General features: G+C 41.7%; 1 protein-coding gene and 1 non-coding gene across 2 annotated transcripts in view; both read left to right on the top strand.

Moving 5' to 3' along the window:
* Positions 1–23314, top strand: part of ADAMTS19 (ADAM metallopeptidase with thrombospondin type 1 motif 19) — a 228382-nt gene that overhangs the window by 192082 nt on the left and 12986 nt on the right. The window contains 3 exon segments of the mRNA XM_054568513.1: positions 8238–8373; positions 12505–12709; positions 15148–15300. Coding sequence (XP_054424488.1) covers positions 8238–8373; positions 12505–12709; positions 15148–15300 — 494 coding nt within the window.
* On the top strand, positions 7830–7993 carry LOC129066804 (U1 spliceosomal RNA). Its single transcript, XR_008528738.1, has one exon. It is a non-coding gene; the product is annotated as a U1 spliceosomal RNA (small nuclear RNA).

Genomic DNA, 23314 nt, shown 5'->3' with positions numbered 1-23314 from the left:
AATAGATGCTGGAATTTTGAAAAGAGGTCACTTAAGAGAATGAGAGAACGAACAGACAGGGACGTGGATTTTAATTGCGGGGGAGCACAGGGGTCCTCGTCAGGTTAATGGTCATGGGCTTAGTTTGACGCCGATCAGTATAACGCGCGTTGCCTCCGGAAAACAGGGTCATTACAACAAAGGGGTTTCAAATCGATCTCACAATTTTAGAAAAGCTGTGCACGGCCTGCGGAAGCACCTGCGCGGTCGGGTTAGGAATTGCCAGGTGAAGGCAATAAAAGGAAAGGAGCACGTGGTCGACCTGAGATGGTTTGTAAGGAGTTGGAGATGGTTGGCCATGGAATCCAGTTGCGTAAGGAAGGAAATAGAGCTGCGATCACGGAGGGGTCTGGTGATGGGTGGTGACAGGCTGAGACCCCGGGGGGTATTGGCTCAGAGGGAAAGCTAACTCCTCAGGGAAGCGGAGAGGGCCGGGGACCGAGGGGCGGCGGTGTTAGAAGTCACTCAGATCGACGTCGTTGTTACAAAACTCGGGCTAGGAGCGGTGTTACACAATACAGCTCATGTAAGGAATGCAGTGGCTGAAATTGTAAAGAGACGGGGTGGCGCAGAGGTTGAAGCCTGATGTCACCAAGGAGGGGACTGAGGGGCAGAGCCTGCCCCAAGGCTGGCGGCAGAGCAGGAGCAAAGGGGCGACGGCCGGTGGTGGCCCGAGGAGCAAGGACGCCCCGCGCCTCTAGGCCATTGGCACCGGGAATGAGTGAAAAATGGGCACCGCTGGGGCTGAGCGAAAGGAAAGGCCCCGGGGAGGGCGGAGAAGGATGTGCCGGGACCCCCCAGCAGTGCAGGGCATGGGGCGCAGCCGCTGTCAGAGCGCTCAGGGCTCCGGGCTTCTGGCCTGGCTGCGGACACCTGTCCTCTGGAGTCACCGGAGCGAAGGCCGCGTTTGTGGCAGGGAAGGAGGCGATGTCACAGAACGCACTTTGCTCCCAAGGACACAGGGTCATTACAACAAAGGGGTTTCAAGTCGATCTTACAATTTAGAAAAGCTGAGCGGTCAGCTTGCCACGATGCAGTTCCCGTTGGCCCCGTGTCTCCCGGGGCCCCTGACTTGCCGTGTGACCCGGGAGCCTCCGCCCTCCGGCGCCCCCCGGCGGACGAGCCGCAGGCCCGCCCGCTGCGCCCCTGGCTCGTTGCGGAGGAGGGTTCTGCTTCACATCCTCCATCCAAATAAAAAAAAAACACCACCACCACAAACACGCATACTTGAAATGAAAATCCAGGCGCTTAGAATTTTCTCTGTAACTCGGGGAAGCGTGAGCAGCCCGTCGAAGGGCGGGCTGCGGGGGAGGGGTGACGACAGGTGGGCCGTTTGTGTTAGAGCCTTGAGGGACAGTCCTCAAAGTGTGTTTACACTTGAAACTGCACAGGGAAGTGTTTGCCCGATGCACTTCATGATCCTTGGGTTTCTTTCTTTCTTTTCTAATTGTGTCTAATCAAAGCTGCACCAGAAGTAAACATTCTGAACGTGTCAGTCTTCAGTTTGAACAAGCAAGTTATTAGGGCTAAATTTTTTTTCTAAAAAAAATTAATTACCACTTGGAATCTATTTTGCCAATTTCCAAACCTTAAGAAAGAGAGATTTACTATAAATTCTTTTTGCTTCAGAGTCAGAAGTGCTTTCCAGTATTTTTTAAGCATAACTTCTAAGTAATGAACATGAGAAAATGGAAGGAGAGCCAGATTAAGTGACTTCCCAATTGGGGAGGAGCCAGGATTGGAACCAGGATTACTTGAGTTCAAGTCTCCTTTCTTCCTCATCACATACTTTCTTCAAGAACAGCTTAGAAGCTAAGTGTTGTTTCCACAAAATAGGCCGTGTTCCTTAAGAGATTATATAGATTTCCTCTGGATTCAAAGCGATGTTTTATTCTGTGAAAGTCGGACAGAAAGGGACAAGAACCATATGATTTCATTCATGTGGCATATACTCTGTAAACAAAAAGTCATAGACACAGAGAACAGTATGGTGGTTTCTGGGGTTAGGTGGGGGTGGGGGTTGAAGCGGGTTAAGGGGGTCAAAGGTTTGGTGATGAAAGGAGATTTGACTTCGGGGGGATGGTAAACACATAAGACAATAGGCAGATGATGTATTGCAGAACTGTACGCTTGAAACTTACATAATCTTATTAACCAATGCCACCCTAACAAACCTAATTAAAAATAAAATGAAAATTTAAAAGGGATTTAGATATGTTCTTCTGATGATTTCCAATGGCATCTTTTGTAAAACAGTCCCTGTAATTATACACAGCCTCTACACACTTCGTGCTGGAATAGACCTTCTCTCTCAGATCTCTTCCATTGTGTTCAGTCAACAGTTTTCGATTATCCCTATGTTAATAGGGCACATATTCATTCCAACGCCAAAATATTTCTGGGCTTTTGGATATTATTTTCCTTTGCAGTTCATAAATAAAGTGGATGGACAGGATTTCAGGAATCTCATCATTTCTGACTTCGCATTGTCGATTTTATAGCCAGAAAAAGCTTTGTAATCTTTCAGCATATTCATGAATTAAATGAGAGTAAGTTCAAAGCACAGAACATTGGAAACAGATTCATGCAAAATTTATCTTCAACAGAATAGAGAAAAAAATAGCACTACTCTACTTCACAGAAAAATATTAAGCAAGAACAAATAAAGTATCACAAGGCAGTATGAAATTTCATTGTTTGACATAAGTTATTTTTTGAATTCTCTTATAAGGCATTAGATTGCCAGCAATAAGTGGGAAAAAAATTTTTTAGAAGTTACCTTAGTGTCATGTAGCTAAATTTTTATTCTAACAATCTTTCACATCAGCATATTCAACTGTGTTTTGAAATGTTAATCCTAAGGAGTTAATTTATTATGCATTTCTATTAACTTATTAATATCAGTTATATAAGATAGGGAAAGCCCCAGATATAGAAATCCCTTCTTTGAGAGGGAATATTATTTTAAATATATCTAATGGATGCTGGTGATCTCAAGCAGCTGTTTCTAACAGTTTAAAATACATATGCATTTCCTAATCATCTTTTCAAATGCTAATGATAATTCTAGGAAAATTTGAATGGCTATCTTATTTTGTATTTTAGCATTGGCCATTGAAATCAGTCCTTTTATTTTCAAACAGCTGAAAATATACTTGTGAAATAAATGTTTGCTCTGCTTTAGTCTTCTAAAATATCTAAAAAATCTTAGAAGGAATGTTTCAAATTTATTTTGGCACCTCAGAAGTGTAGGTCATGGATAAAGTTCTTTTTGAAATAAAAGACCGGTTTAGGTGGTCTGGGTCCTCCGAGACATTAGAGGTGTTTCATTGCGTAGCACCTGCGCGGTATGTGAGGAACCCGCATTTCACACGCTGCATACAGTAACTGTCTCTGCCAGGATGCACTGGGATCCAGAGGATAAATTAATGAAATAAAACCTGGAAGGAGGAGCCCAACATTCAATAACCTCTTTTGAAATAAATGAAGAGTCGAACGGGCTTTTAGGACATCTAAATAGATACAATTTAAAGGGGAGAACCATAAGCCAACATTCCACATCATTCACATTGGTCTGGATCCTGCTAGCTTACGAATTGCATGCTGTCAGCCTTGTACTGTGATGTCCTGGACACGACTTTCCTTGTCCCCGGCCAGATTCTAAGGAGGCGTCCAAGCTTTTGGGTCCAAGTTCAGGAAACATCTCGGCATACAAATGCCTGTCCGTTTTCAAGGGTGCACTTCGTTTTTCCATTTTAGAGGCACTGTGCACATACCAAAATAAATGTTATTAGCCAACAAAGTAATTTTCTTTTTGCATTATTTTATTTCAGTAAAATTAATACAATTTTGTGTCCTACTTCCTTTCCTTAAATCAGTAGGAACATTCTTATGTTAACATCAACTCTTTATAAACTTGAATTTTAATCCCTAAATGATAACCCATTAACTGGATTTGGTATAGATAACTGTTCCCCGTAATTTGTCATTTCATCTGCAGGTGATTTTCCACCATTTTAGGAAACACATTTTGAGACGAATCTCTGTACAGAACGCACTGGGGGCTTGAATTGCGTGCTTATGTGTCGCTCATCGATTCTTCCACCAACACTGACTGTGTACTTGCTGCTGCTGGGAGGTCGAAGGATGCGTGCCTTCTGCTTTTAGAGAGTTCACTGCCCCCGTGGGAGGGGTCAGGTAACCGCGCAGTCCCTGCAGGGGTCGAGAGCTGGAGGTGCAGAAAGGCGCCCAGGCACTGAGACTGAGTGAGAATACTTCCTACTAGGAAGCAAAATGTGAGGATCAAGGTAGGAGGAGTGATTTGACCAGCAAAGTCGAAGGAAGTGAGTTCATGAAGGCCCTCAGTGTTAGGCTAGCAGTCAGGGTACATGGACTGGAAGGTTACGAGATCCCATTTAAATGCTTGTGCATGGAAATGGCACGATCAGTTTGGATTATATATTGGGGGTTGTGCACTGTACAAAATAAAAATGTTTTCACTAAAATAAAAACCAAAATAGTCATTTTACTATAAAGCCCGAACCCTGAGGGAAAAAAAAATTTATAGAAACATTAAAAAGAAAGTCTGAGAAGTAAATGACATGATGTGATTTTGGCAGTTGTTCAACTTTAAAATGTATGCCTAGAAAATAGCCAGCAATTTATGGACCTCTAAGACGTGCTCATAGGAAAGGGCTTCGTCCTCATTAAAGTGTGCTTGCTTCTGGTTTGCTTGCTGCCCGTTGTTAGTTCAACAACAAAGAAATGAGTAAATAAATAAATTTTTTTTAAAAAAATTACTGAAGACATATATAGTCTCCATCTTCCGGAGTTCCACAGTTTTATTTTATTTTTTGATTTAGTCTTTATTGTGTTTTCCCATCTCCGGTTAGTCCCGTCTAGCGCCCTCCCCGGCAATCACCGCACTGCTGTCCGTGGCCAGGGCTCCTTTTGCCTTTTCCAGGAGCAGATAGACAGTTCCCACCGTGCGCGTCGAAACCCTGGACTCGCTCCTGAGGACATGGTTTTGCGTTTGTGATGCAAGTTCTAGACAGGTGATGTGCCTGGATAGAATATAGTTTTATTAAAAACACCCATTTCAGAGGTTAAATACACAGCATAGAAAAAAGAATCAGCCCACCTCGGAGCCCGGGAAAGCAGGGACGCAACGTAGCATCTGTCTAGTCTTTGTTAAGTGTCTTCAGAAAACTAAGAGTCGGTACGTAAGGATTACCTGACCTGTGCAGATTATTGCCCAAACTTGGTAGTAAGACAAATGCAGAATGCTTAGTTTATTTTATTCATAATTGGCCTCAAAACATGGAAACAGATTTCCCCGACGCGGACGTGGTGGGAGTGGCGCGGAGGCGGGTGCGCGCCGTGGGCACGCTCTGCCCGCCGGCAGCCGGCAGCCACTCACGGCTCGGGCAGGAGGCCAGCTGCTTCGCTTTCTGTTCGTCCCTGGGTTCCGCAGACTGGATGCATTATAAATACTCCTATTAAATGCTAGAATGGAAATTTCCTGTGTTGGCTAGGACATAAAAATATATAAAAGAAAAAAATCGAACAATAACATTTCCATATGGCTTTATGATCTTAGTTGTATTTTCGTAGGCATGAAGTGTCTGTAGCTCAGCAATACATTTTTTCCCCCGATTCTATTGTTTTTGTTCAATAAAATTTTTTTAAAAATTAGAACTAAGGTTCTCCTATCTGCCAAAAAATCTGTGCTGTGAGCTTCCTGGCTACGTTGTGGAAATGTCCCAATTCATACTCACACGCTTTCAAGCTTGCTTTGAGCCCCACTTAGGCGCTCCCTGAAATGTTGCTGATAGCTTTATCCCTTATGATATACCAGTAGTGATACTTGCAAGATTTTTTTCCACTAGCTCAATATGTTAGCTCTGGGCTAACATAACTAAGATTAGATACAATATTTTCTGAGGAAAGGAAGAAAATGCGGTATAATTAGCCCTGAGCTATTTATTCCATGACGACATATATGTTCAGCAAAAGCCTTCTGGGTAGTGGGGGTTATCTTTTTATTTTTGTAGTTGGCAAAAAGCCATTATTCAAGTGGGTTTAGGCAATGATGTCTATTCTGCGAAGGAGTGTCTTGTTGACTATGAAGACTTTTAATTAGACTTGAAAACTAGCACTTATATTTCATAAATGTAATATTTCTAATCCTACTTTTAGGCTGACATCATTGTAACATAGAAATAATACTCCTATAGGCTGGCACTAGAGAAAATTGACCAAGATATGTATGTGGTACATGCATCAGGTCATAAAGGAGCACCAAAGCATTGGAAATTAGGAGGAACTCGACCAAAAATGGCTCCCAGATTCTTACATTTAGATAACGCCTACCTCTTGGGGCCAGTTTTCTCTAAAAAAAAAAAAAAAAAAAAAAAAAGGAGCATAATAAGTCATTTTTGCTTCTCTAGCAGTTTATTTGAAAATTGTGTGAAGTTGGTCCCCAGTCCAGTTCAATACCCCAGGTGGGTATTGAACACAACTGTGATTAAGTCTAATGTGCTGCCTATGCCAGAAGATTGAACTGAAGATCTAATGGTTTTGGTTACATGGCATGCAGCAACCACAGATACATTGTGAGTTAATCCACGTTTGCATACATACAGGCATAGTCATGTTTTTATACTATAAATTGTCGCAGCACTATGCTCACTGTGGTTGAGAGGGAAGTCAAGGGAAGATCCTGAACTTATGCTTGTTCTTTTTCCTTCTACTTGGCCACTCCATTATCTCTTCCCATCCCCCATTTAGGTCCAAGTAAATGATGCTCAAAAATTATTAAAATCTCCCCCCCTCTCTCTTTCCTCTCTCTCTCTTTCTCTCTCTCTCTCCAATCCCTTTTTTTCCTTCCTTGATGCCAGCCTTCCCTCTCTGTCATGACAGAGTGGCCTGTCTGCCGCCAGCCCCGGTTGTCCTTTTTTGACATGACCAGCACGAACACTCTGAGCTCCCTAATTATGAATGCAAGGTGGTCATAAGGCCCTAACTATTGGGCTTTGGAAGAGTGACTCAGAAGACTTGTGGTTTGTTTCTTAATCCTTCATGATCAATGGGGCTTTAAAATTGTTGGCCTATTTCATTATTCTATAATGTCTAAGAATAAGTTAGATTACTAAATCCTATATAAACATTTAGGTTTTTGTAGGGAAACAGAATTAGCACATCTTCAGTAGACTTTTTCGATATAAGGTGAAATGAAGGTATTGTCAAGTAAGTGAGTTTCTAGCAGCCTACAAATCACCGACTTCATTTCCTATCGTTGGCTTTCCTATGCCAGAGGAAGTAGAAAAGCCAGTTTTCTGAAATCGGGTGAACAATGGCAAGGGCCCCATGGCTATTCGTAGAGGACGCGACAATCACTAGGGAATGAGGATGCCTAGAACTCTTGGGGTCTTTATCAGACGTGATAAGAATAAAGGTCTGAGTCATACCCTTAAATAAGCTTGCTTTGCTTCACCTAGTGCGGAGCACTGATCATGTACAATAAATGAAAAAGATAAATACATATTTACATGCATGTTTATGTGTTTTCATAAAAGCACATCGGTGTTAGACAAATACATCTCTCCACCACTCAATGCTAAACATGGCATATTCTTTACAAATCTTTAATAAATATCTTGTCAACTTATGGTGCCCCAGGCCCTTCATAATATGAAACTTGCCATTTAGCAGGGGAGAGCAATGGGGACAAAGGCGGGACAACCGTAACTGAACAACAATAAAAAAATAAAATAAAAATAAAAACTTGCATACTTCCCTGGCAGGGGAGACCCCATGATCACGAAGGCGGCCTTCCCAGGGCGAGGCTCACCCATCGCGCTCCGGGTGTGCCGACCCTTGCGATTTCCCCACATGTGGGAAACTCGACTGCCTAATTTGTGGTAGTGGGGGACTGCGTTCGCGCTCTCTCCTGATTTAAAAAAATAAATAAAAATAAATAAAAACTTGCCATTTAATTTCTAACATGGAAAAAATTACCATTCATCTTCCTTAAGCCTAGAGATGCATTTTGTATGTAAAAAAATATCACCTTCACTGATCTAGCCTAAGATTTGTGTAAAATATCTCTGAAAGTTACAACAAGCTGCATACCTCCTAGATCCATTAGATGAATGCCTATAATAACATTTCCTTATATCTTTATTTGCTCTTTTCAGGAGAAAGGAAGACAACAGTGTCTTGCACGAAAATCATGAACAAAAACATCAGCATTGTGGACAACAAGAAATGCAGATACTTGACAAAGCCAGAGCCACAGATTCGCAAGTGCAACGAGCAGCCGTGCCAAACCAGGTAGCCCTGTCCTGCCACTCGCTGAGGCCCCATTTGCCTGTTAAATTGCTGGTCTTTAAAACACACTCAAAATGTTACAAGAATCACATCTTCTTAAAAACAGTGCAAGGGATCTGCACGAAAATGTAAGGTGTTAGGTAAGCAAGGTCTACGAAAGACGGTGACTTGATGGTATGAATATTGGAGCGTCCAGGCTAGGATCTGCCTCACTTTAACTGAGCTCTCTGCAGCGGGAAAACAACTGCTGAGGGGAAGAAAAGTCACTTCAATTGCTGGGTCAGCTATCGGTCACCTCTTCAAAAACCTGGTTATTGGGTTGAATGCAGCTATTTCTTCCTGAATTCCTCATAACTGTGTGTTAGAACCTGCCTGGGCTGATGTGAACCGAAGCAGGACTGGCCAGGAACCAGTCCCCTGCTTGGTCACAGGGTCAGTGGAGTCTCCCTGGTCCAGCTGGGGGATCCTTACCTCCTCCCCCATTAGGCCAACTGCCCAACTCTCATCTCTGATCCCAGATTCCTGCCCTGGGTCCTAGTTACTGGATCGTTGGTTGTTTTGGTCCCCTAAGACTTCCCCAAGGAATGTTAGGCAAGAAAGCAGGCAAGAAACTCAAGAGCAGCGCAAAGTGGCGTAGACAGAAGCCATGCCTTAGCAGCTGGCAGAGACGAGTGAGTGGACCGGGAGCAGGCTAGCAGCCAGGCTCGTGGGAGTGGGCTCCTGAAAATCCACACATTTTCATATAAAACGATGTACCGTTGGTGTTGGCACTAAGCTTCAGTGTCAAAAGTCCCCAAAACTTTTAGGGACAGAATGAGAAAAAGAGTGTGAGGCTGGATCGATTCCTCTAGAATGTGAAGACAGGGGCCCGGTTTCTATCCTGGCACTCAGAGAATTGTTGAGGCTCAGTGAGTTAGCGTGTAGTGGCAAGTTCTTAAGGAGCCAAACAGAGAATTGGTCTCCTCTCACTATAGTGTCTGCAGTGGAGTCAGTGAATGTATACATCCTGCAACTCAGATATGCAGAGTTTGTAGCTTTGTAGGGATTTGCAACTAATATGATCTTCCTGACCCTCTACCACAATGAAGAAGTGTGAGCAGGGAAAAGGGTGGAAGACCAGAGTTCCTCCTGAACTCTCTTTAGGCTTCTGTCTTCAGTAATCTCTTTGGGAATTAGGGTCCTGGAGGCCAGCGCTCTCTTCCGGTTTCCTTATCCACGTTCCCTCCTACCCCCTTTCTGAGGTAGCACTGCTTCCTGAGTTCCCTCAATTTCTGCCCATTGCAAAGCTCAGTTATTAAGCCCTGTGGATGTGGCTCATGCTATGTTAATGGGAGCTTAAAAGAATTCTGGAAATCCTTCCTTCCCCTGCAAAGCTGAAACTTCCAAATTTGCTTTGCTGTAGATGCCATGCATTTTAAGGTGTCGGAAGCTTGATCATCAGCCTTTCCTTTCCTTTGCATGCATCCTCTAACAATCGCACACCCCCGCCAGGAAAAAGTCTGTTTCTAAAGAATAGGACAAAAGAATGTACTGTCAAAGAATGCGCAAGACAAGAGTATATTACCATGCATTCAAGAATGTTATGCACCTGCCTGCTTACATGCTTTCAGCCTAACTCCATAAGCAGATGAACTAATGACGCTTTTTTTTAAAGTGGAGTAGCAATCAACAGCAAAGGCGACCTAAAGAATTATTGTTACCTGCAGTTCTATCTTTGAGTCCTTTGCATTCCATGCTGGACAGATTTAGAAGCAAGTTTTGGGCCTTTGTCCTGTCAGCTAAAGAACCTGGGTCCTTTCTTCTTCTTGTTATTCCTAAGAATTGTCTTTCTCTTTTTTCTTTTTAATAGGCATTAAAATGCTATTTATCTTGCATTAAGTAATTTATTAAAATATTTCAAAACACCGTTTGTTTTATATACCAAGTCACTTTCCCATATGGAAGAAGGAGTGGCAGCTTTTTCTGGTATCTCAGGAATCTGGAATGAGCTGGTTGGAGGACAGGAGTGTATGTGTCACTTTCTCACTCAGTCAGTGAAGGACCAGAGGGCACAATGCACGTTTATTGTTCATTCACTGACCTCGGCCACCTAGGGGGAAAATGGCGCAACAATGCCTGGTAAAATGAATAGTTTCAAAAGTCTGTTTCTGGGGGAGGGGTTTTTATAGCTAGAGACTGGAAGTCTTTTTGTTAGAATCAGTATTTTTCATCTCTTGGAAAAGGAGGCAGTATGCCTTGCACCAGCAAGAAGCGATGTTGGTGAGGTTAACCAAAATATCGGAAAGCAAGAACAGACCTGGGTGATTCATGGTGGTCCTCACAGGAAAACTTCCAAGGCTTCCTGATATCCTACAACCTTTATTCCTCTTGCCTCTTCTTTTGCCCCATCCTAGTAAGAAACAGTCTAAGTTCCATTCACATTTCTTGACAATGGCACCAGATGGCCTGATGGAACCCTATGTGCCAAATATAAAATATATTGATGTCCTAGTAAATAGCTTTGTAAGAAAGAAACTTAAAGAAATGGGATAATTCCAGATTAGCTGGGTTCTAAAATACAGGCTGTTTTCTCTCATTACAATACATTTGATGTATTCTCTTTTTTTGAGCATTTTTCACAAGCAACGGAAAAAAGCAACTTTGTATCACTAACTGAGGGATCCCTAAAATGAATTTTATTTCAAAAAATGAGGTTCCATAAAATTGCAAGTACTTCTTTTTTCAGGTGTCCTGAGTTCCATAGTGGGAGAATGAAAAGGGACAGAGATGGATTTTGATTATTGTGCTCATTGACTGGGTATCCTTGTGCAGAAAGATGAAGCAGAAACTGATGAAGCAGGATAGTACTTCCTTTAGGAAAAACCTACCAGGAGCCTCCAAAGTGAACTGGTGGGTCTGCCCCTCTCTCAGCAGGCGGGCAGACAAGAACCTTGGTAGAAGGGACACTGGTATCCAAATGTCACCATGAGTTTTTTGGTTGTTTTTTTTCCCCCCCCAGAAACAGAAACAAAGAATCATTTAGAATTTAAACATTGTACAGATGAGGAAACTAGGCTATAAGAAGATATACCATCTCTTTGTCCCGTTGTTAAGAACGCGTGGGGGGGGGGGGGGGGGGCAGGGGAAAGTGGTGGCGGGAAAATGGAGACAAATGTATTTGAACAATAGAAAAAAAAAGAACACATAGGCTCAAGTACATTTGGAAGAATTGAGACTGTTTCTATAAAACAGAGAGAGGAACATAAATTCTATTTCGAGAAATGTTTGATGCAAAGCTATTGTGTGGAAAGTGTCATGGATGCAAAGAATGAGGCCCTGTGAAGAGATGATTTACTTATCAGCAAAAGAAGGTCACATTCTGTAGGCAGCCTTTGAGCCCCTGGACTTCCCCAGAGAATAACTTGTAAGCGCCCTGTGAGTGCCACAAGCCAGCTGACAGAGGGCCAAGGGGACGCAGTCCCCCGGGGCGGGCGGGGGGGGGGGGGGATGGGGGACGGGGGAGGGGGGGGGGGGGCGATGGGGGAAGCCCTTCGGGGAGGAGGGGATTTGGAACCGGCTGCCGCGGATCTCCGCAGCGAACGCCCCAGCAACAAATGTCCGCGGGTGGAGACAGTGTTTGGGGAGCGGCTGAGCATGTGGCCTCCTCTCCGAACAAGAGTGCAGCGGAGCTACGGAAGTGGAGGAATAGCTATGACCTTACTGTGATGTAGGTGGTATATGCTGAGAACCTGTTGAAGGGCAGCCCAATGAACACTTTTACGAATGAGAGAGTGGAAACTTCGCAGCTGTGAAGTGCTGCCTGAAGAACGTGCACAGCTAGTAAGGAACCCAGAACGGGGCTCCGGCTCCTGCCGGCCCTGCGCTGGGCTCAAACACGACCGTGCAGATCGTTTAGAGGGCGCTCAGACCCCACCAGAAGGTCGTCCCAATAATGGGAAGTGCAGAGAGGGTTTTAGTGACAGGAATTGCACAGATACCAGATTTCGTGAATCGCTCTTCTGGCGTAGGCCTTGATTCCGTCCTGAACGACACTTGGAGAGGTGTTTAAATCGGGGGTCCTTTGGGCAGAGCCCAGTTCACTGGAAATGGTAGCGCCCTTTTCATTTGTTCCCGTGACTCTCGCTTTGCTCTTAGGTGGATGATGACAGAGTGGACCCCGTGTTCGCGGACCTGTGGAAAAGGGATGCAGAGCAGACAAGTGGCGTGTACCCAGCAGCTGAGCAATGGGACCCTGACCAGGGCCCGGGAGAGGGACTGCGCGGGGCCCAAGCCCGCCGCTGCGCAGCGCTGCGAGGGCCAGGACTGCATGACCGTGTGGGAAGCCGGGGTGTGGTCCGAGGTGCGCACATGCCGCTTGCTCGGCTCGTCCTCTTTGTTCCCTGACCTCCGGCCTCTTTCAGGGCGCGCCGTATCCCGATGGGAATCTCTGTGCGCCACAGCGGGTGTTTTTCAGTGCCACCTGTTGACACTACGGATAATAAAATGAGTCCACTCATTATAAATCATTTCGAAAATAGGAAAAAACAGATATATTTCCTCTTTATTGCGTAAATACTGTAACATGATCAAGAGCATATTTTATACACATTGTAGAATTCTGCTTTTTCATTTATATACCATGAATATACTGTTAAGTAGGCACATATGAAAATCCACATTTGACTCATTATATAACCCAGAGCATTTAAAAGGGGAAGTAGAAGAAAGTAATGAACATTTAACAAATCATTTTATGATCCAGGATTGCATTTTTACTTCACATTTACTGTATTATTTATATTTAATCACCGATGGAAGAAATGTAACAGTTTTATCCTTTTATGATATAGCTCAGACACAGTAATTAGTTTACCCAAAGTCCTACCTAAGTGGGAAAGCTGGGATTTGAACCCAGTGCCCCGCTCACCTGCTAGCTCATAGCATGTGGTGCGCTTGTGTGTTCCATGCCAAACTGTTGCTTGATTTTCTGTTATCATGATGCATACTGTTACATAATAACAAATACCAGTCATTACATTTCCTGGCTGCTCTGGAGCACATTAGGTGAGTACATGGGAGTGTGTACACAGCACACACACATTTACATATTCACCCGCATGTACGAAGGCAGAGGCACACACATACCCAGAACAGAATCATCTGTGCACTTAATTTCAGCATAATTGATAGGATATGAAAATGACAAACAGAAAATGCTAGGCCGCAGTTAGTAGCCATTCTTTGGAAAATGAGGATAAAATAACTTAGAGAATAAGATTTGTGACAATATTTGAATGAACACAATCCCCCTAATGCCCGTGAGCAAATAGTGTGACTTTCTGTTGTCTTATCTCCTGAGCTATACCTTGCTGTTTAATAGATTCTTCTTCATGTGTGATGTGTACTTTTGAGAATGAATGCAATATCCAATTTTACATCAAAGTGAATCAGTTCAATCTGGAGAGAAGATTCACAGAAACGCCATAGAAACAAAAATACCCGCCCCCTCAAGCCCAACCATAATGTTTTGCAAACTCTTCAGAAGTAAATAGTCAGAAAGATTCTGCTCTACAGATTTCTGGCAGCAGCTGCAAAAAATGATACATCTTAATGCAATATGCTAATTGAAAAACATCTCCCTTATATTGAGTTCATTTAAAAATTGATTTTCATGGATCAGGGTTAGTTTCAATTGCAAAGAATAAAAATATAATATTACAAATGCCAAATCACACGCCAAATCACACATGTAGTCTACTTTAAAGCTCACCATATTCAAACACAAGCCATAAATGAGGAGATAACCACTTACTTGTGCAAAATGTAGTGTATTGAAAACATCATTGGTTCCACGCTCAAGTTTTCAGAAACCTAAGTGTTGGAATCCGCGTGGTTATTCCTGCACTGCATCAGTGCTCAATGTTTACCTGCACCTCTTTCTCCAGACCTTTTTGAGGCACAAATATAAGGTGGACCTTCACGTCTGCCATAGCTCATTCCCCTCTACACTCCCGTGGTCCCCCCAGTACCATTCTGGTCTCTGTGTCCAGAAGGTCGGTGGCACGCACCTTTGTAAACCTGGGAAGCTTATACGTATTCCATAATAGAAAGCATCACTGTAAGAGAGGGTAGTTGCCCCTGAGATATCAGTGAAATACACGGGCGCTTCCTGTCACATCGCCAGTGTCAAATCGAGCATCAGTTATTTATAATGCAAATTAAACTATCTGTGATCCAAAGTGTATTTCCATCCATGCAACCATTTAGAATGATGATTTCTAGGAACATATAACTATGTAAAGATATTCTTTGTTTTATTTTGGCTAAGGTTTTCTCTGTTTTAGCTGCAAGAACAGTTTGTGGGAAACGACAATCTGTAGGGATTTCTTGTTTTTCACAACATTTCTTAAGGCTAAAATGGAGTAAATCTAAGCAAAATAAAACAGTGAGTTTTCTTACGTAAATCTGTGTGAAAATTTGATGTCAGTCAAATGCAGTGTTTACATTTTGATCACTGCATACTGTTCGGCTTTCGTCAGCAATCCCCACGTTATATTTGTCCCTGTAATCACGGTCCTTGCTCCCGAAACCCTCTCACTGCCCGCTGTGCCCTGGACTACGTGTGGCGCCTGGGACGGTGGGCAGCCTTTCCTCCTCGTTCCCTGTTCCTTCACCTGGCCTTGCTGTGGGTTATAGGCTATTGGGAAGCAAGTAGAACCAAAACTTACCATAATTCCATCATTTGTCTATATCTCCGAATCACTGACTTGACCCAAACTGTCTGGTGGTATTTTCCAGTGCTCGGTCAAGTGTGGCAAAGGCGTCCGTCACCGGACTGTGAGGTGTACTAACCCCAGGAAGAAATGCGTCCTCTCCACCCGACCCAGGGAGGCCGAGGACTGTGAGGATTACTCGAAATGCTACGTGTGGCGAATGGGTGACTGGTCTAAGGTGAGCATCGTTCCGTTCACCCTCAGTCTTAGGTTTCAGTGCTGCCTGCATGGCCCTGGGTGCTGGCCCCACGTGGTGAGACGTTTAGGGGGGTACAAAGTGGAGGTCAAGATCATGGGCACTGGAATATTATATCCCTGGGTTCAAATCCTGCCTGTCTGTGCATGGTCATGAGCTCTAGGAAACTGTTATCAAGGTTAAGATAAAATGTATAAAGCAATGAACACCATTTTTTCACAAAGAAAGCTCTCAAAAATACTTTTGTTGTTTTGTTGCTAACTTTTGTGATACAGTTCTTTGTAAGAATATTTTTGCATAAAACTTACCTAATAAATCAAATGCTATCAGGTAAGACAATTCAAAATATAATTTAGAAAAGAATCAGCAGAACGAATCAAAGGAATTCTCATCATAATAGGTCAATGACATTCTTTTTCCCACCAATATTTGGGTTTGTGTATAGAAGCAATGGAAAGGGATGGAATTCTTGAAGCCTTTCGGTCAAATCAAGTGGACACAATTCATTTGGTAGCTGAATAGTGAGTTTAATACCATGACTGTAGCTGTGTTTATTTAAAGTCCATGAATGAAGTAGATAGCGTCTCGTATATAAATGAACTGTATTTGCTCTGTAAAGTATTAATAAATACTCATGGTTTAAGATAAAATTCTGATCCTATCCAGGTGCAAATATCTCTCAACCAGCAGTTTTAAAAAAATATAAATATTTCTCAAATGACCCCCGTGCCCAGCCACAGCTAGGGGATCACATAATTACTGTCACGTAATCACATAATATATTTACTGTCATGGGACTGTACAATTCTAGAGCTTAGAAGAGACTTAATAAATCCTCTCTTCTTTACTTTTATTTATTGTATAAATAAAAATAAAGCGGTGACCCCGGGGGCGAGGTAAGGAGTGCAGTAGCTCTTCATAAATAGCACTGAGGGACATTCTGAAAGAAACGTTTTCATTGAATTATACGCCGGGCTTAGGCAGCTTGCCCAATGTTGCCCCACCCCCCAAATACATGACATTGAAAATCTATTTTCTTCTGATTATCCATGCTTTCCTCCCTCACAGAAGTCTGCTTGTTAACATGGCACATCAGAGTTCTCAGTAAACTGTACTCTTTCCACTGCTTAGAACATTCAGAGTTCAGACTCTTAAAGGAGGCATTTGTAAACAATGTAAATCAATCCCTGGCTACAGTTAGGAAATATTCAGCCCAATCCATGCAGCTTTTAATTGATGAACCATGTAAGGCAACATCACACTTCAGAGTAAACAGCTTCTAGGTGAAATAAAATTCCAAATTAAATACAGATTTTTTTTTTTTTAATGTTCAAGGCTTATGTTTCCCCAGTTCTTAGAGAGAGAAACCATAGGGTGATACGGAAAGACAATGGTGTAGGAGTCGAGAGACCTGGGGACAGCCCGGACTCCATTGCGTAGAGGACCAAATTGGCCAAGCCACCGAACGCCTTTGTGTCTTTGTTTCCATATGAGTGAAATGAGGGCAACAGACATCAGTATTACTTGCAAGCTGTGCGTATATATCAACTCTTAATTCACCACGGAAGGTATAAAATAGGATGAGAAGATGAAAAACCAGTTGGAGGGGTATGGCGAAGGTCACCCACGGCCCACTTTCAGTTGTGAGAACTCCACGCTCGTTTATTTTGGCTAGTGAAATTCTGGATATTTTCCTTAAGTGATTCTGCACTAAGGAAAAGTTTAAAAACCGCAACAATCTATGAGCTACATTTTTCCAATTTTATTAGTAGGATATTCTGAATGGTAAATGTGGTCAACCCTGTTAACTACAAAAAACAAATGTGTAATTGCAAAAAAACAGAAGACCCAAGTGTTACTGTAATTTATGACACAGAACTAACTGTAAGCTCCTCCATTGCAGCACATGGAAATATGGCTGCCAAGCCCTGTTTTCATGACAAGTGCTGAGGATTAAAATGTGCCTCGTATGTGGCCTCTGGTTAAGTCTTAGGCAAAATGAAAATTAACTGGGGAGATTATAGAAAACATTAGTTTTGGTTTTCCATGCTGAGCCTGAAAAAACCTTTTTAAAGTTCACCTCAGTGACATGCAGTTTTTAAATATACTTGGATTGAATCACTTTCAGCTGATTGTGTTGTGTTATATATTGCTGCCCATTTAGAACATAGCCGTTGTAAGGAAGGAGATGGACAGCCACAATCAACGTTCAATTTTGTTCCCGTGACTTTTCATCTCTGCTTGTTGGGCTGTTCTCTTCTTTGTTTGCTTTTTAGAAGGTCTGGTCTATTGCATGTTCTTGCCTTCTGTGAATCTAAGCCTGCTCTTTTCCTTAACGCTGCTTCCTCCCTCCTTCCTAATGGCAGCCTCAGCAGAACAGATGCCAACTGTAGCCTGAAAGAGAGCTCCCAGTGAACTCTACCTACTTCGCTCCTCCCACTTTTACTCCCAAGACATCATTCGCATGTTAACATGAAGACCGTCCCAAAATAATTACAGAGAGCAAAGATAATGCTGTGATATTTGAATTTCAGTGATTAAAATATTAATGGACAGAGGCAGCATCGATTTCTTATTCTAATCAGCTGCGACGCCGGGACCAGAAAAGCACCAAGCTGTGTGCAGTTGTGAGTGGATTTCTGGGCTTCTCTGAGGTCGATTTATCTGCTAGTTTCACTCCACGTCTAAGATTGTTAAACTATTGACAACCTTAAGTGGACTTAAAATTAAGCCTTGCATTCTTTTTTTAAAAAATTTTTATTATTTATTTATTTTTAGAGAGACAGGAAGAAAGGGAGAAAGAGAGGGAAACATCAGTGTGTGGTTGCCTCTTGTGTGCCCCCTACTGGGGACCTGGCCTGCAACCCAGGTATGTGTTCTGACTGGGAATGGAACCCGTGACCCTTTGGTTTGCAGGCCAGCACTCAATCCACTGAGCCACACCAGCCAGGGCAAGCCTTGCATTCTTTAACCCAGAATATTCAGCGGACTCTCCATAAATCTCGCTCTAAAACTCTCCTCCCACACTGATATTGCCAGGGAATCAATGAAAGGACAGATAGACCCCCAGGGCCCCACTGTCTGAAACCCATTGTCCACCATGGGGCCAAGGCCACGCTGGCGGCATGGAGACTCACTAGGAACAGGGCTGATGCCTCGCACAGTGCCTGCGGCATTTGTGTAGCCCGTGTGATTTCCAGAATTTATGATTTGGCGGTTTTGTGTCAACAGTGGGAAACCCGCTCTCTGCTTCAGAGGGAAAAGCTATAGATCTGGGTATACTCGAAGAGAAAAATCTGGCATATAATCACGACCTCTGACTTCTAAGTAAATGCGATGCAGCCTTTGTGCAATACTCATGTTTGTTTCATCGAGACTGAAAGTTTGGCAAAAACAGGACACAAATGATGTCATTGCCTGGCTCTGGCTGGGGTCAACCGCGGACACAATCAGATGCCCCATTGTGACTGTATTTCTGACACAGATATGGCTTTAGGGTCTTTGCCGGCAGAGAGAAGTATAACCCATATGTTCCCTGGCAGCATAAATCCATAGTTACACAGTCAAGCTGTCCAAGTATGGAACACTTACTTTAAAAATAACATAGTCTTTTATGTCCAGTGAAATGCCATCTTTTCTGCCTGACCTTGGCCTTTCTAACTTTATTTGAACTTCTATAACTTCTTGTTTTCATTATTGGAAGCCAGGAGAGAGAAAATAAAGGTTTTTTTGTTTTGTTTTAAAGATTTTATACACTTATTTGTAGAGAGAGGGGAAGGAGGGAGAAGGAGGAGAGAAACATCAATGTGTGGTTGTCTCTCACACACCCCCTAATGGGTACCTGGCCCGCAACCCAGGCATGTGCCCTGACAGGGAATCAAACCAGTGACCCTTTGGTTCACAGGCTGGCGCTCGATCCACTGAGCCACACCAGCCAGGGCAAAGAGTACTGTTTTATTTACCTGCTAAACAGAATTCAGTTCTTCATGAAGCTTTTTAGGATTAACTTTTCTGTGCAGTACTAACAAGTGGTTTATACTTTCTCATGTGAATTATAGTGACAACAAGACACCTTGGAATTGCACCTAATTATGGTTTATTCGTAGAATCAATTCATACATTACAATTGAAATTTAATTTAGTTCTTTAAAATTCTGGGAAGTGAATAGTTTTGGCCATATATCAAATTATGACATGATAAATAGATTTTTGGAGATTATGAGTCTTTGTGATGATACAATTCAAAATGCTGATGAGAGAAAAAGAAATCATTTTATATGACTTAATTATATAGATAGTATGGTATATCTTTGTTTAAAAGTAGTATATGTAAAGCTTATAGTAAAAAAAAGAAAGGTCATTTTTAACTTTTGATGCAAAGGAAAACCACAATTATGTTCAGTATAGTCAGTTAAATAGAAGAGGAATCCCAAGACTAAGGTAATTCTTCCTAATGAATAGGGGAAATAAGGCAAACCGAATACATGCTTTCTAGCTATAAGAGTTACATTTAAGCTAATAGGAATTCTGCTTATTTTGAGATCATTCTCTGAGTGTAGATTTTTAATTTCTATGTAGTTACACATCTCAAACTGGTGTTTACAATAATTTTCTTGCATTTCTTTCCTGAAAACAATGCTGTGGCTGAAACTCAAAATAAAACATATTGATGGCTCAGTAATTTATTTTTGTAGCTATGAAAGACCTGCATCTGTCTGGATTATTTCTAGTAAAAGAAACAGTTTTCTTAGCATACATACTGCAGACGTTATGGACACCCGCCTTGTCCTGGGACTCTGCAATAACTGTGGGGAAACAAGTGTGCCTTTTCCTGAGTAGTTAGCCTCTAATTTTTAAAAAAGAAATCAAAAACAGAATTTTAAATTAAGTGAATTATGCCAGATCTTTCTTTAAGGGGGCTTTGCATATACAACCTTAAGTGTTCTCATATTTTTTTAATTATTCAATTAAAACAATTCAACAGGAAGGTGCAAAATCAAAGAAACAACAATTTCATGAAAGATTCCTTACTTAAAATAAATCTACAAAGACAAACAGAAGATTTATTACCCTGTCATGCCTTTATTCAGATTGGCCAGCAATCAATATAAGTGGCTTGGTTTGCACCTTTTCCCAAGTCCCTAAAAAAATATTTCTGTCACCTCTGAATGTTGTAGTGGATGCCTAGAGAGACAGACCATGTGAATTTGAAGCTCTTAGAAAGTTAATAGGCTGTAGCAAGCTGCTCCCAAATCTCACAGGGTCCTTGGCTTACTGATACCATTTCTGTTTCTACACAGAAGCTTGTCATTCCTTAAAATTAATAGGGACAGCAGTAATTGTGATATCACAGTTGGTAGGAAATTATGGATAATCAATGAGGACATTTCTTTCCACTGAAGGAAAACTCAGTGAATCATTGAAGGCATCGTAAAGAGACATCATACTCATCGCAGCCAAGAAGATCTTAAACAAGATGACTAGATAATGCCGTGATTTTAATGATGTGTCTGCAGCCTCATGTTTCTGCATTAAGTCAAAAGGCATGCAAAGAACCAGACCCAAAAATCCCAAAGGAGGGATTTCTTGTTGCCCCATGTCAGGCTGGGACCTCAGGACGGCAGATTCTTACATGTCTGGATGACCCAATGCTGGCACGTACCCACTCCAATTAAAATCGGCTTGCAGGAGATCCCAGAATGCAACTGGGGCTATGCGTAGCTTGCTGGTGTTAATTCAAATAAAACTAAGCAGGTTATTAACAGGCTAGTAGAGGGAAGCTCAGTCAGGTGTTAGAAAGATTTCCCATTCACATTTAAAGAAATAATTAGCAACAACAGCAAATAACCAAATTCAATGCCCTACAGAGAATGTAAAAATCGAAAATGGTAAGTATTGGCTGAAACTAGAGAGTAAAAGGATGAATAAAATGGGAACTGCCAAATGCAGAAAATATATTGTCAAGTAGATACAATAGTAAAATTTGTAGTTGCTAAAGACCTGAATGTCAACATTTTTTGTAAGACTAAATTCATAATAATTTATGAATTCTTGAGACTCGCATTCCCAAAATTATGTTCCATGGAAAACATTCCTTGGCATGTGGTCTCCATGTATGAGAAATACGGTAGTTAATCAACGATGAGCAAATAGTTTTTGCTATAGGACTTTTCAGGTCTCTTCTCCTTTTACCAAAGGCCACGTTTACAGATCATGTAGCTAGTTTGTAATTTAGTGTAATACACTTTGGAAAAGCTTACATTAGATTTTTCTAATTTCAAAGACTAGTTTGGTGAGTTTTCTTTCAAACTAGAAAAAATTTGTATATTGAAACCCAACCAAAGTTATCTATAATCTAGAAAACTATTCTTTAGGTGAATTATCATTTACGTTCAGAATTATTTTCTTTTTAAAAAATTATTTTTCAATTACAGAACTATGTCCTAATTATATCTATGAGTCTACTGATAATTGGAAAATAATTGCTTATTGTTTTTATAGTTTTAAATAATCTCACAAGACAGGAAAATTTGAACAGCAACCCCCTAAACAAATATGAATCTATCACACTGAAATTCTGTCATTGTTGGGTCAGCCAATGACTTATATAAATCAAAGATTGTGGGCATGGCTTTAAACACTGTCCATTGAAGAAAACTGTCCCAAAAGATATCCTAAATAAGAGATCTTTTGCATTATAGGAACCTTTATTTGAAAACTCACTCGTCTGTAAGCTGTTCACACTAAAAAAGTTGCTCAGTGATAAATAGAATTCTTTTCCTCAAGAAGGACTTGCTATTATTTTGTTTAGATACATCCACTGAGCATGTACACAGTTTGCTACTTACCATTCTCTCTGGAGAACGGAGCTCTCCTAAACCATGTCCAAAATCCCTGAGTTACTGGCTACCAAGTTGTTTTGCCTTGGTCTCTACACTGCCAGGGAGTGAGACACTTTTTGCGTTGCTCTCATTTTTTATTTTTAAAACAATAAGACCTCTCGAGACACTTATTATCGTCCTAGATATATTAAAAACGGAATTTTCACCATGTTTCAATCACTCAACCTAGTCAAATGCATTTGGCTGGTATGATTGAACACAGAAGAAATAAATTAGCTTAAAGAGAATGAGGCACACATACTATGTATATATAGCTTCTATCTAAAGAGTATTTATAATTTAGAGAGACCGCAGTAGTGTTCATTTTTATAAGTGTTGTATATATGGGTATGTGTAGCAAGTTCCTATAATGCGAAATATCTCTAGTGATTTTTCAAGGATTTGGGACTTGAAGAGCTAAGATAAATCAATGTATGGAGTCAAATAATATTGGGTTTAAATTCTGGATCTTCTGTTCAAATAAGTTAATGAAGCCTAATGAAATAATTCTTGAAAAGTTCTTAGAATCACGTCAGATACATGGCAAATAAATACATGCTAGCTGTTTGTATTGTCCTGTTAGGGGAGATGGGGAGAAATAGTTGGCTTCGAAAACTGTGAGGATAGAATGAACAGAACCGGGGTTGGTTGCCTGTGGAGGAGGTGAGGAAGAAGAAGGTGTTGAGAAGGACTCCCAGGGTAGCTGTCTGGTCTGAACAATGTGTGCGGATGCTGGTTCTGTGATGTGAGACAGGAAGCCCTAGAAAAGAATCCAGCTGGAGAAGAAAGACTCTGAGTTCTAGTGTGTGCTCTGTCCACGTGCCCGTATAAAGAGTCAGACACTAGTGTCCAGCAGAGGAGGGGGTGGGGTGAAAATATAAATGTTGGAGCCATCGCCATTTAGACAGTGCTTACATTTTTTAATATGATAATATTCATGTAATTTGGGTCTTCAGGAAAGAGTAAATGACACAGGATTTCCCAGGAAAACAATTTGAGATATTATAAAATAAGGTTTGGTGCCTGTTATTAAAACTGTTTGTAACTTTATTAAAAATCCAGTGGTTTTAATTTTCTTCCCAATCTACTCAGAGCCTTTCCATGACATGAACCAA

This window comes from Pteronotus mesoamericanus, unplaced genomic scaffold (assembly GCF_021234165.1).
Source record: "Pteronotus mesoamericanus isolate MK-2021 breed Mesoamerican mustached bat unplaced genomic scaffold, CSHL_Meso_final contig_2, whole genome shotgun sequence".
Lineage (NCBI taxonomy): Eukaryota > Metazoa > Chordata > Mammalia > Chiroptera > Mormoopidae > Pteronotus > Pteronotus mesoamericanus.
This window is presented reverse-complemented; position numbering and strand designations above follow the sequence as displayed.